The sequence below is a fragment of the Tachyglossus aculeatus genome, chromosome 26, assembly GCF_015852505.1.
Source record: "Tachyglossus aculeatus isolate mTacAcu1 chromosome 26, mTacAcu1.pri, whole genome shotgun sequence".
In the NCBI taxonomy this organism is placed as follows: domain Eukaryota; kingdom Metazoa; phylum Chordata; class Mammalia; order Monotremata; family Tachyglossidae; genus Tachyglossus; species Tachyglossus aculeatus.
In genome coordinates, this window is record NC_052091.1 from 13066823 (window position 1) to 13081375 (window position 14553).

Consider the following 14553-nt stretch of genomic DNA (forward strand, 5'->3'; position numbering starts at 1 on the left):
TTATTATTACTTTGGTAAGCGCTTAACAAATACCATAATGATTGTTCTTATTAATAAATATGATAGAATGAATGAACCTTTCAAGGGCCGGGAAGCGACGGGTTAAACGTTGGCAGGAGCCGGGCCCGCCCAGACCCTGAATTATTAATGGTTTTTTGGGGTGGGGGGCAGATGGGGAAGGAGAAGGAGGAGGATAGGTTGGCAGGTGACCAGGCCCGAAAGGGGTGAGGGCGAGGAATGTCGAAGGCCCCTGTCACCGTGAATTTCATGGGGAAAATACAGTAACGATCCGCATCCAATAACCCCGAAATAAGCCGCTTCGATTCCCCTCGACTTCATCGTCTAAATACTAATAATGATGGTATTTGTTTAAGCGCTTACTATGTGCCAAGCACTATTCTGAGAGCTGAGGTAGATAGACGGTAATTAGGTTGTCCCACGTGGGGCTCACAGTCTTCATCCCCATTTTACAGATGAGGTGATTGAGGCCTGTCAGGGCGAAGAGAAATGTCTCCTTTCAACTGACGGAGGGACCACGAGTCCCCCGTTTTGAACGTTTTCTTATTCAGCGTTTCCCAGAGTTTTCGGTTGTGACTCGGAGGAGGAGGGGAAGTGTCTTTGATTTGACGTCTGTCAGGAGGGCCGGAATGCAAGCATTTCTTACCCAAAATGAAACCCCTTTTTCGCCCTCATAAATGTCACTGTGGATATTTTTATGATCGAATCTTCACATCAGGAAAAGCAATTCTGTGGGTTATTTTTTTTTTTTGAGCCGAACGGAGGATCGAAACACGAAAGTGATTTTCGAAGAGGAATAAAAATGACCAGTTTCTCCCCAAATCAGGAGCCGTGTATTTTTACACTATCGGGAAGACAGTCGATGATCTTGTCTCACATTTGCTTATTACTGCCTTTGCGTTACAGTTGGTTTGCAAAATATAACAGGAGGGTTTCTAAAAAATCGTTTCCCCCAGAAGCGGGAAATGCCTACGAGCCCTGCAGCAATTTCCAGTAGGATGTGGCTTTCTGATATATATTATTTTAATGATTATATTGTATATTATTCTGATAATTATGATATAATATATATCGATTCATCTCGAATTAATATTTTTTAAGTTTTGAAAGTCACGACCAGAGACCGTGATCCATCCCTAAACTTTCCTCCACCCCTTTCCTCGAAAAACAAATAAACTGCTCCTCCTCGAATGGCCAATGCCCCTTTTGGAAGATCACCGCGAGGGTGAGTTTTATCTTCAAATCGTTTCACACATCGCCCAAACTGTCTCCCTCTGCGATCCCACGAAGAAAGGCTCCTACGGAAGAGGATGCAGGACTGACTCTTAAAGGATCGGTTAAATATATAGACAACTATCAGGCCCCTGAGAGACTCCTTGGGGGAAAAATCGTTTTAAAACTGCCCTCTCCACTCCCCCCACCACCACCCAATCCAAATTTTGAGGCACTGGTGTGCACTGCAGTTCTTACAGAGTCACATTCATCTCTTGAGTGGGAAGCTGTACAGCAGATCGGAGGAGTTGGCTGCCGGGTCAGGGCTCGGATACACTCAACTGCTGCAACTGCTGCTGCTGCCGTTTGTAGCCAGGGAGAGGAAAGGATCTTCTCCGCTTATCCCGACGGGAGGAGAGAATCCTCCTTGCCCATCACAATGGTAGGGAGGGAGTCTCCGTCCCATTGTTCACTCCCGGCCAATCAGGTCTCCCCCAGCCCCCTTTCAACCAATCCCCCCCTCCACCCGTCCCCTCATCCCGGTCCCTCATCCCGGCTCCCGGCCCTTCCCGGCCGCCCGTGACGTCACAGATCCCGCCCCTAGCCTTGGATCCTGGAGCGTGCTGACGTCATGGTGCGTGCGGGCCAGTGCAGACTCCACTCCCAACTCCTCCAGGCTGGAGTAGTTAGTTAGCAAAGAGCCGGGACCGGCAGCCCGACCGCATCCTCCCACTCTGTGCCCATCTCTTTTCTGCATGGTGGATATTATTTTTCATTATCCTTTTTTGGGTGCTATGGGGGATCATTCCAAGAGTAAGTCTTTCCGCTTGTGCGTGCCTGAATGTCGGAATACTAGAACTGCTTAACGGATTCTACAAGTGGTTTATTTGCCGAGAGGGTTTGGGAGGAAAAACAGCAAGAAACGAATGCATTTGTCTCTCCCAGAAACGCTTTTCAATTACGGAAGGTGGTTGTCTTGATTTTGTAGTTAAATGCTATTTCTCACGCTGCTCAGGGGTGAAAAAAAAAATCTCCTTCTGGTTTCTGGCAGATTTAGGGTTTGTTTTCTCTTCATTTTCGTTTGGTTGGGGTGTTTTAAATGAAGAAATTAACTCGGGCGTTAATCCGCAGTGGCAGGTCTAATTCAGGATGTGAGGGTGGGGAAAAAAAAATGAATCTTTTTGAATTAGACCCGTTGGGTGGACATGGCTCCGGGTAGAGTCCGGTGGGATACTGTGTTGAGGAGAGCAATCGCAGGTGGGATTGTTCCATTTATAGTTGTGATTCGATGTTTCCTGTATTTAAATATCATCTATTTATTCTTCCTTTTCATCTTCATCTTAGCACTTAGAACTACAGAGTATTTCGGAAAAAAATGTCCGAGTCGAGTTAACGTAACCGTAAAAGAGAAAATAGAGAGTACTGGGGGAAAGGGGAGGGGGAAACCGTGGCAATTTCGAAGGATTTTCTTTTACAAACGAGCGAACATTGCGAGAGTCGATCTCCTTTTCCTCGGGGACGATCCGTGATCGCGATTCTTTTGCGAAAAAGTTCTGCCGAGAATGATGTTGCCTGCGGAAAGAGAGCTCCCGTGCCCGTACTGAAATCTCCCTCCTCTGCTCCTTTCCCCTGGTAGAAAAGCCCGGGATTGCCATGTGTGTAGGCTGTGGGAGTCAAATCCATGACCAGTATATCCTGAAGGTCTCCCCGGACCTCGAGTGGCATGCAGCCTGCCTCAAATGCGCTGAATGCAGCCAGTACCTGGATGAGACCTGCACTTGTTTTGTGAGAGATGGCAAGACATACTGTAAAAGGGATTATATCAGGTGATGCAAAAAGCTATTTATCCATTTTTGAAAAGAAAGTAAACAGCCCCCCTCCCCTCATTTCCTTAGCGCTCATTTCAAACCCACCCATCTATGCAAGTCTTCCCCTTTGATCACCTCCCTCCTATCCTTCCCCCCTCTTTGCTACCATCGCTGCTCAGAAAACCCCCCTTCACCCCGACCCCTCCACGCGAGGGCCGACCTTGGCGAGAAATGCTGTTGCCTCTTGCTTTTCCGTTTAGTTGGATGCTCGGGGACAGGTTGGATTTTTAAAATGTTTTTTTTTTTTTAAACCACCACCAGCCGGTAAAAAAGGGTGACTCTTGGAAAGTTTTCCCCGTGGCCGGGAAAAGATGAACCTAGAAACGGGGACACCTCGAATGGCCCAGAAATATAAACCAGGGTTTGTTGGGCGAGATTACAAAATAATAATAATAGAGGGAGAGAACGGAAGATTGGATGGATGGAGGGCGGGTTTGGGGTGTTTTAGTTTTCTGCATTGGTTTGTGCTGAGCTTTCCTGGCCACCCCGGATGAGTGGATCAGGTTTGGGGGGGATGAGCAGAGCAGGGCCCGCTCCTGCAGAGAGGCAGGGGGGCCGGGGATGGGGACCTGAGGCCGAGGAAGCCTCACGGCCCCGGGCCCCGTGTCCCTCTTCGGCTCTTGCAGGTTGTTTGGCATCAAATGCGCCAAGTGCAAAGTGGGCTTCAGCAGCAGCGACCTGGTGATGCGGGCCCGGGACAACGTGTACCACATCGAGTGCTTCCGCTGCTCCGTCTGCAGCCGCCAGCTGTTGCCCGGCGACGAGTTCTCCCTCAGGGACCACGACCTGCTGTGCCGGGCCGATCACGGCCTCCTGCTGGACCGGGGCTCGGCCGACAGCCCCCGGAGCCCGGGACACTTACCCACCAGCCGGGGCCTCCATCTGACAGGTAACTGCGGCAGCCGCCAAGGGGACACGGATCTGAATGTATGTATGCGTGCGTGTATCAGTGTGTGTGTGTGCATCAGTGTGGGTCATCTCCGCCCTGACATGTACAGATCAAAGCAGAACATCCTCCACCCACCTTGGGCCTGCTTCTAAGGCGCACCCCGTGGATGTACTGCGGTTGTGGCCTTCTCCTGGGCCGAGAACAGACCCAGTCGACCTCCATTTCCAACCGTAGCATCCCACAGCGACCATCCCCGCGTCCGTCAGACCATCCCCGCGTCCGTCCGGACCACGTTCAGATCCTTCTGGCCGGGGTGGGATGGGGGTTTGTTGGAAGATGGAACCTCCGCCCGCGGAGGCAATGGGATAAAGCCGGAGAGCCTGGCACATAACCGGACATAAAATGCACGCCCCGTGTGGGTCAGTGAGTTTGCGAGCGAGGTGGAAACGCTTTCGACTTGGGACGGTGGTCCGGGGTTTGAGACTGGAGGGGGGGGTGTTGCCGAGGGATTGGAAGGCAGGAGAGGGTGGGGATGGAGAAAACCTTAGAAATTCCCGCACGCACATTCCGAGTGAATGTTATTTAAAATGGCTCTGAGGTGTGTGTGTGTGTGTGTGTGTAAATTACAGCACACTGGTGGGTTAAGGAGGTAGAAGTGAGTTTCTTTGCTAGCGAATGGGACAGGCTGGTCTCGGGGGCCAGGGCCTGGGAAGGAGGCCAGGAGGCCCAGGAGGAGGAGAAATGGGGAGCGCGCAGACCCTGCGCCCAATACTCACGGCCCAGCCGACACCCCTTCCGCCGGACCCGGACCAACAAAACAGATCTTCCCCGGGCGGCGCGGGGGTTCCCCGGGATGGACTGGAGCGGAGCCGGGGCTGGAGAGGACCGGAGATTCCCGGGCCACCCCTTCTCCTCCGGCCCGTGCTCTATTGTACTTTCCAGGAGCTTAGAACGGTGCTCCGCACGCAGTAAGAGCTCAATAAATACGATTGAATGAATGAGACAGAAATTAGTCCGTCAGTGGTGTTTATTGAGCTCTTACTGCGTGCAGAGCACTGTGCAAAGCGCTTGGGAGAGGACAGTGGGTGTGGGGGGTGGCTTTTTAGATGGACCTGGCTGGTAAACCCAGGAGGGTGACCCCCGAGGCGTCTTGGCGGAGGGCGAGGGGAGGGAGGGTGGGCTAGAAACGAATATTCGTTGCATAAAGGAAAAAGAAAAGGTGAAACGGAAGCATGCCTTAATGGATAGAGCAAGGCCCTGCGAGTCAGAAGGTCATGGGTTCCAATCCCCGCTCCGCCACTTGTCTGCTGTGTGACCTTAGGCAAGTCACTTAATTCGTTCATTCATTCAATCGAGCGCTTACTGTGTGCAGAACACTGCACTAAGCGCTTGGGAAGTACAAATCGGCAACATATAAAGTCGCCCCCCACCACCCCAACAACGGGCTCACAGTCTAGCAGGGGGATTCAGACGCCAAAACAAGTAGACAGGCAAATGGGGACGGAGACTGCGAGCCCCACGTGGGACAGGGTCTGTGTCCAACCCGATTTGCTTCTATCCACCCCAGCAATTAGTGCAGTGCCTGTCACATAGTAAGCGCTAAGTAATTACCATAATAATAATACTGATGATGATGAATAAGAAACGTTGGAAGGGAAAACCGTGCCTCGACCACGCCAGGCAGGAGCCGGGGTTTGGGGCCTAAGGTTAGGGGGAGGCTGGGCCCCTCTGGGGTGGGGGGCTAACTGGCTTGCCCCCCCAACCCCGCAGACCCCGGGCCCGGCCGGCAGCCGTCCCTGAGGCCACACGTGCACAAGCAAGCGGAGAAGACCACCCGCGTCCGGACGGTGCTCAATGAGAAGCAGCTCCACACCCTGCGGACCTGCTACGCGGCCAACCCCAGGCCGGACGCCCTCATGAAGGAGCAGCTGGTGGAGATGACCGGCCTCAGCCCCAGGGTCATCCGCGTCTGGTTCCAGAACAAGCGCTGCAAGGACAAGAAGAAATCCATCCTCATGAAGCAGCTGCAACAGCAGCAGCACAACGACAAGACGGTGAGACCCCCCCGGACCCTCCTCTTTGGCCCGGGTCGGTCCTGGTGGGGGGCCGGGACGCCTTTTCCCTCCTTTTCGTTGGAAATTTGCAGGGGGGAAAAAAGAGGGTGGAGGGTTGGGATTTTTTTCCAACGCGACATTCCGTGTTTGTTGATGGTGAGGACCCACACCCCCCCTTTTTTCTCTCCTGCCCTCTCCGGCTGGGCCGAGAGTGTTTAGCGCAGGGTCTGCGCGCCCTCGGCCCGGCCCGCCCTCTCCAGAAAGTAAATAAACGACGCCGGGCCAGAAAGAGCCCTTTTCCCGCCCTTCTCCTCCCATTCAGATCGTTCAATCGTATTTTTTGAGCGCTCACTATGTGCGGAACACTGTACTTGGCGTTTGGGAAAGTACAATCCAGCAACAAAGAGAGAGAGGCCCTGCCCACAACGAGCTCACAGTCTGGGGGTGGGGGTTAGGGGAGAGACAGCCATCCATTCATTCAGTCAGTCATTTATTGAGCGCGTACTTTGTGCGGAACACTGTACTAAGCGCTTGGGAAAGTACAGTACAGCAATAGAGACAGTCCCTGCCTACAACGAGCTCACAGTCTGGGGCGGGCGGAGGGGGGAATAAGGGGAAGACAGCCATTCATTCGTTCATTCAATAATTTATTGAGTGCTTACTGTCCGCGGAACACTGTACTAAGCGCTTGGGAAAGTTCAACACAGCCATAAAGAGAAACAATCCCTATCCACAACGAACTCACAGTCAAGAAGGGGGATGGCAGATATCAACAGAAGTAAACAGACATCAATAGAAATAAAATTACAGCTCTACGCTCCCAGGCCTGGAGCGCGTCTTCTTCGGGGTGTAGCCGGCTTAATGGGGGTGTCTCCCCCTCTCCGACCTCCAACTAATTTCTCTCCCGGCGGGTCAGCGGGAAGACTTGTATTTCCCAAGCGCTTAGTCCAGTGCTCTGCACACAGGAACTGCTCAATAAATACGATTGAATGAATAAACACCCTTGGTCCGGGGGCCGAGGGGCCAGGGAGAGGAGAGAGGGAGGGCGGGCTGACTCCAGGCCAGGCCGGAGGGTCTCCTCGTCGCCCCGAAATGCGGCGGGATCCTTTCCCCGGGTTTGGGGGGTCCCGGGGGCACCGAGAGGGACCCTGGCGGGGGGCGTCCAGGCCTTATTCCCCGGGGCGCATCTTCCAGAGGTCATCCGGGGCCACAGGCAGGGCCTTAAGGGCGTAGCTCAGTGGAAAAAGCCCGGGCTTTGGAGTCAGAGGTCATGGGTTCGAATCCCAGCTCTGCCACACGTCTGCTGTGCGACCTTGGGCAAGTCCCTTCACTTCTCTGAGCCTCATTTCCCTCACCTGTAAATTGGGGATGAAGACTGACAACCTGATCACCTTGTATCTCCCCCAGCAATTTGAACAGTGCTGTGCACACAGTAAGCGCTTAACAAATGCCATTATTATAAGAGCTTAGTACAGAGCGCTGCACACAGTAAGCGCTCAATAAATACAATTGATTGATTAAGGGGGGCGGGCCCGGCGAGAGGGCCAAATTGGGGCCTCTTTGGGGGAGCCGGTGTGACCCCCGGGCCCGGTCCGTCCCCCCTCCCCCAGAGCCTGCAGGGTCTGACCGGGACGCCGCTGGTGGCCGGCAGCCCCATCCGCCACGACAGCGCGGTGCAGGGCAGCGCCGTGGAGGTGCAGACTTACCAGCCGCCCTGGAAAGCGCTCAGCGAGTTCGCCCTACAGAGCGACCTGGACCAGCCCGCCTTCCAGCAGCTGGTGAGTCCTAAACCCCCTCCCCTCCTCCTCCCGCCCCTTCCCCTCCCGGCCCCACAGGGAGCTAGATCCCCGGCGTGCCGGAGGTCGTGGGTTCTAATTCATTCAGTCGTATTTATTAGACTGTAAATAATCTTTTAGACTGTAAGCCCACTGTTGGGTAGGGACTGTCTCTATATAATAATAATAATAATAATAATGGTGGCATTTGTTAAGCGCTTACTATGTGCAAAGCACTGTTCTAAGCGCTGGGGGGGGATACAAAGTGATCAGGTTGTCCCATGTGGGGTTCACAGTCTTAATCCCCATTTTACAGATGAGGGAACTGAGGCTGAGAGAAGTTAAGTGACTTGCCCAAGGGCACACAGCAGACATGTGGCGGAGTCGGGATTCGAACCCATGACCTCTGGACTCCAAAGCCCGTGCTCTTTCCACTGAGCCACGCTGCTTCTCTATATGTTGCCAATCTGTACTTCCCAAGCGCTTAGTCCAGTGCTCTGCACATAGTAAGCGCTCAATAAATACGATTGATGATGATGATGATTTATTGAGCGCTTACTGTGTGCAGAGCACTGGACTAAGCGCTTGGGAAGTACAAGTCGGCAACATATAGAGACGGTCCCAACCCAACAACGGGCTCACAGTCTAGAAGGGGGAGACAGACAACAGAACAAAAATTCCGACTCCTCCACTTATCGGCCGTGTCACCTGGGGCGAATCACTTCATTCGCTCATCCAGTCGTATTTATTGAGCGCTTACTGTGTGCACCGCACTGGACTAAGCGTTTGGGAAGGACGAGTCGGCAACAGACGGAGACGGTCCCGACCCAACAACGGGCTCACTTTACTTCTCTGGGCTTCAGTTCCCTCCTCTGGAAAATGGGGATTAAGACTATGAGCCCCACGTGGGACAACGTGATGACCTTGTATCTACCCCAGCGCTTAGAACAGTGCTTCGTACCTAGTAAGCGCTTCACAAATACCATTATTATCACCTGTATATATGTATATATGTTTGTACAGATTTATTACTCTATTTATTTATTTATTTTACTTGTACATATCTGTTCTATTTATTTTATTTTGTCATTATTTATTTATTCATTTTATTCGTACCTATCTATTCTATTTTATTTTGTTAGTATGTTTGGTTTTGTTCTCCGTCTCCCCCTTTTAGACTGTGAGCCCACTGTTGGGTAGGGACTGTCTCTAGATGTTGCCGATTTGTACTTCCCAAGCGCTTAGTACAGTGCTCTGCACATAGTAAGCGCTCAATAAATACGATCGATGATGATGATGATGATCATTATTGTTACTATTACTGGCATTATTATTAAACCCAGTTGGGGGGACGGCGGTGCCTTCCTTCTCCCCGCACTGGGAGTCCCCCCCGTCCAGGGGACTGACCCGTCCTGAGCCCAGCAGCATAAAGCAGCATCCTGGCCCGGGATTCACAAATCCATCCATTCCTGTCGATCCCCCGCAGGGGCCTTGGCCTGGAGGGGGATTAGCCAAATTCGGGCCTGGAAGTAGGCCGCATCCACAGTCCCTGGGCGGGCGGGGTCCTTTCAGGCATCATCATCTTAATTTAGGGGCTCTGGCCTTCCCCAGGCCGGTGGGGTCCATGTGGGGAAGGAGGCATTTTGCACATTTGCCCCTGCTCGGGGCAGGGGGAGGGGATGTGCCCGGGCACTGCCCTCCGCATCCTCTCCACCCTGCATCCCGTCTCTGTCCGGTCCCAGGTATCTTTCTCCGAGTCTGGCTCCTTGGGGAACTCCTCCGGCAGCGACGTGACCTCCTTATCCTCCCAGCTCCCGGATACCCCCAACAGCATGGTCCCCAGCCCGGTGGAGACGTGAGAAGCCCGGGCCAGCGCGCCGCCCCTCCCGTGGATCTCGCATGCTCCCTGCATGAGACTCGCCCATGCTCAGGCCATTCCAGCTCTCCAAAAACTCTCCTTTTTAATGATAATAGCAAGAATTATTATTTAAGAAACAAACAACTCTCTTGACTGCCAAAAGCACCGGGATGCGCTCTGCCTTCACCAGACTGGAGAAGCCCCTCTTGAAGGAGTTTTATTTTTTCAAAGCAAAACTACTTGGGATTTACTAGGATTAGTCCCCCCCGCCCCCCCGCAAACCTGTATACGGTGTAGTCTGTACAGAGCTCTGTCTCCCCTCCCTTGAGGCTTTTTTTTGTCGTTGTTTTCTTGGAAGGAAACGTGGGTTCCTTGCCCAAATCAGGGAACGGGACCCCGATCACTCCCCTCGGCCCTGCTCTCTAACTTCCCTATGGGGGACTAAGGCCCGCATCACCCCTTCTGGTCAACCTCTTCCTGGGGAATCTTTGCGGGAGGTGGGGAGAGGACAAGCCGGGGGGAGAACCCCAAATCGCATATATGCAAAACGAGACTTCTTGCAAATCCTTTGGACGGAGAACAGAGTGTGTGAGCCTTTGCCGAACAAACAAAAGTAAGTTATTGTTATTTATTGTGAGAACAGCAAGTTCATAGTGGGACTGATATTTTGAACTTAATAAAAAATAACCCGACGGCGCTGCCACCAGTGTGTGTTGTGGGTGCAGTCGCGGGCCTCATCTCCCTCGCACTACGGGTTTAGAAAATGGGGGGGAAATGAAAATGTTTTGTTAAAAGCAAAAAAATCAGAAAATACCCAATAACCTTGGGGAAGCCGCTTCACTTCCCTGGGCCTCGGTTCCCTCATCTGTAAAATGGGAATTAAGACTGTGAGTCCCTAGTGGGACAGGGACTGTAGAGAAGCAGTGTGGCTCAGTGGAAAGAGAACGGGCTTTGGAGTCTGAAGTCATGGGTGCAAACTCCGGCTCCGCCAATTGTCAGCTGGGTGACTTTGGGCAAGTCACTCAACTTTTCTGTGCCTCAGTTACCTCATCTGTAAAATGGGGATTACGACTGTGAGCCCCCGTGGGACAACCTCATCACCTTGCAACCTCCCCGGCGCTTAAAACAGTGCTTTGCAGATAATAAACGCTTAACAAATGCCATCATTATTATCTTGCATCTACCCCAGCGCATAGAACAGTGTTTGGCACATAATAAGCGCCTAACAAATACCACCACCACCATCATCATCATTATTATTATCACGGTGCGCCCTCCGAGGGGAAAGCGCTCAATAAATACCACTGACGATGATTTTGGTTTCCGTGGGAACCAAAATCAATCAATCAATCAATCAATCGTATTTATTGAGCGCTTACTGTGTGCAGAGCACTGTACTAAGCGCTTGGGAAGTACAAGTTGGCAACATATAGAGGCAGAGACAGACCCAGACCCAGACCCAACCAAAACCAGAGAAGTAGGGAGGCTTAATGGAAAGAGCCCGGGCTTGGGAGCCAGAGGTCATGGGTTCAAATCCCGGCTCCGCCCCTTGTCAGCTGTGTGACTTTGGGCAAGTCCCTTCTCTGGGCCTCAGTGGCCTCATCTGTCAAATGGGGATGAAGACTGTGAGGCCCCCCCCCTCCCCCGTGGGACAACCTGATGACCGTGTATCTTCCCCAGCGCTTAGAAGAGTAATTTGCACATAGTAAACGTTTAACAAATGCCATCATCATCATCATCATCATCTATCCTACGGGAGGGGGGCTCGTCCTGAAGGGGACGCCCCGGCTGTCCCCAGGGAGGGGGCGCGATGGGATCAATCTCATTGCATTTATTAATTCTGCAGTCTAGACAGAGGAGAAGGCCGGGGCGGCCCCTTATCTGCATCTGGCATCACCTGCAAGCGATACACCGAAGGAGCCCCAACAAGCCCCGCTAGGCTGGCCGCTGCCGGGGGAAAATAAGTCCACCCAGAACCAGTCTGGCGTGTCCTCGGTTTATTTTCTTTCCAGACCCGAAGTGGAGGGGGAGGAGGGTCGCCCGGGTGGGAGGAGGGGGCTGGGGAGGGCCCCTGGATACGCCGTGCCCAGGTCACCTGGTGTGACATTTCAAACCCCGGCGACTTGGCTTTTTTTCGAAAACTGGCTTTAGTGATCGCAGGAAATAACCGAGAGATACCGAATCTCCAGCGGGCCTCCGGGCAAGCACGAAAACCGGGAGGGCTCAGGTTTTTTTTCCGTTCACAAATATTTAACTCTTTGGCGGCTCTGGGACGGTCCGTTCCTCCAGCAGAGATCACTCGGTGGGCTCCTGGGGGGGCCTCTCCCCCCTCTCTGGTTTTCCCGGCTAACTATTCCCGGTCAACTGGGCCCCGAGCGCTTTCTTCCCGCACAGCCTCAGGAAAAGATCATTTATCAATGAACGCATATCTCCTTCTGCACTCAGGAGGGGCTGGGATGGGAAAGTGCATTTGAGGTTCACTTCCAATAGCAGCTTAAAGGTACTGTAATTGGGCGTCTTCTGTAAACTTTACTGGCTGCAATTCACTCCGATTTTTTTTTTTGAGACCTCTGCAAGCAAAGCTTTCTTCTCCTTCTCCGCCCCGCTTTTAAGCAGGAAAGCTTCTTGCCGCCTATTAGAGAGAGAGAGAGAGTGAGGAGGAGGTGGGAAAGTTAGAGACGGGTCCGTTTTTTTCTTCCTGAAAGTCAAGGTGACGCTGGTAAAAGAATTACGGGGGAACATCCCCATCCTCAGGATTTAGGAAGCGATCCTGCAAACTCAGAGATAAGGGGAAAGATATGCAGGGTTAATGAGGTCCAGCTTTACCTCTGAACTAACCAGATACGGTTTTAATAAGTAAGGTTGGGTTTATTGAAGCGTCTCTCTAACTTAGACCATTCCCTCCTAGCCAGAAATTCACTCTCCTTTTTCCCCGTTTTCCGGTTGCTGGACAAGGGGGCTAAATTCAGAAAAGTAGAACTCTAATTTCTATCCACCCACAGAATAGATACTCCAAATTCTTTTTTCTCATTTTTTTTAAACTGACAGTCCAAACTTCCTGAATAGTAACTTTTTTGGCCGTTTCTGGTTGTCTTTGAAATTTAGCCCACTCTTCTTTTGTGACTGGAAACATGCACGTACACCCAAGGTCACGAGCGCTTATCTTTTCTTAATTTAGAACGTAAAATAATTAATTCATTATCCCACCCCTTCTGGACGCAAATATAGATTTATCCTTTCCGAATATGAAAAAAATAATGCAGCCCTTCGAAGATTCTTTGGTAACATTTTTGTTATCGTGTCGTGGTACTTGGCTCCACGTGCTTTCTTTCCTGCAACGTCAGTGTTCATCATCCCGGCTAGGGGAAGCATCTTCAACATTGGCTTCAGGAAAAAAAAAAATCTGATTCTGAAAAGATCCTATTACAGCAATCCCTGGTGGGGTGTCAGATCCATGAGGAGTTAACTACATTAATAAAGAATATCAGCTGTACAGATTCTCAGATCTTAGAACATTTTCTTTACCACAGTAGGGATTTCCTTGTAAATTAAATTATCCACGGTAGCCAGAAATGCCTCGTATTTTCCACCTGGCGATTGCAAGTGCAGTGCATTCTGCTTACCGAACTTTTAAAAAAATGAAATATTCGTTTAAGGGTACTAAAACATTAATATAGGAAATTATGGGGGAGGGAAGGGAGGTACCGGATCTTAGCTATTAGATTTAATCAGAATCATTTCTGGCAGCGAATAAACAAAACGCTACGCGATTGATAGAGAAGTGGTAGTCTCCTGAAAAGGATATAAATTAGAGGCACCCCCCCCCATCTTTTTGAAAAACTGCCATAAAAATAAACAAGCGAAAACCCCCAAGTAGCTTTTCGATGAGTAGGCAGCACAACGGGGGTGTTTGCACCGCGAACACGTTGAAAACTGCTTCGATTAGAAGACGCGAACACAGGTTTTGTTAAAGAAGGGGTGTTAGGGAGTTAGGGATACTCCCTTGGGATGCTGCCTTTAGAGTGGCTGTTTCTTTAACATGCATGAAAATTAAGGAGTACAAGAATCCCATTAGCATTTGGAAGAGAAAGGAAGAAAAGGGACGAAGGAGGACAACTGCAAAGGGATTCTCCATGGCTTTACATGCAAAGGGAAAGGGCTCTTTCTAATGTGGAAATGGAGCGATTGGGGGCTTTTTTGTTCGGGGCAGACTTTGCTGATTATATCTCCCATGAGGGACGTGAAGAAAAAAGAATGCACGTGACGAGATGCAGAGAGACTGGGACGCTAGATGACGGGGACACTGCGTGGAAAATGCAGTTTAATGGAGACAAATTAAAAGTAATGTCTGGGGGGGGGGGGGGCAAGGAGCCAAAAGGGAGAGCACATTAAAGGGACACTTGGTGTGCCGAACGGACGGGGAGTTGGGAAGCTTTTGTAAGACCAGTTCTCGGTGCCATCAAGGAGCTGTGATGCAGCAGAAACCGCAAGAGAAAGAGGGAGAAAGAGGGAGACCCGAAGCACCAGGCTGTTGGCGATTGATCCGTCTAAAGGAAGAGAAGTGGGCCTTTGGGGCGACCACCAACATATGCGTTGTCTTGACCTCAGAGGATGAGCTCGTGGTCAAAGGGGAGGCTGCTTTAGGGTCACCTCTGGGAAAGAGCCGGGATGATGGAGAGGAGCGGGTGGGGGTGGGCTGGGGCTCCTGGGGGGCTACAGGGGAGAGTCATCAGGGCCCTGGGCTCACAACTCCAGGCCTGGATTAATGCCCCGGAAGAACTGACAGGGCCCAGGGAGGCAGACAGGTTTTATGGGCGAGGGCAGAAGAGTGAACGCTGTGATGACAGGCAGGGCCACGAGGGCAGATTCGCACCAAGAG

The 14553-nt window shown here is 51.7% G+C and overlaps 1 protein-coding gene across 1 annotated transcript; it reads left to right on the forward strand.

Annotated features, from left to right (window-relative positions):
- The first annotated feature begins 1960 nt into the window (after positions 1 to 1960).
- ISL2 (ISL LIM homeobox 2) lies at positions 1961 to 9913 on the forward strand. Its single transcript, XM_038767499.1, has 6 exons — positions 1961 to 2043; positions 2867 to 3056; positions 3725 to 3987; positions 5758 to 6041; positions 7652 to 7819; positions 9559 to 9913. Exons 1-6 carry the CDS (start codon positions 1986 to 1988, stop codon positions 9673 to 9675), a joined length of 1080 nt encoding a protein of 359 aa, XP_038623427.1. The 5' UTR covers positions 1961 to 1985; the 3' UTR covers positions 9676 to 9913.
- The last annotated feature ends 4640 nt before the right edge of the window (positions 9914 to 14553 follow it).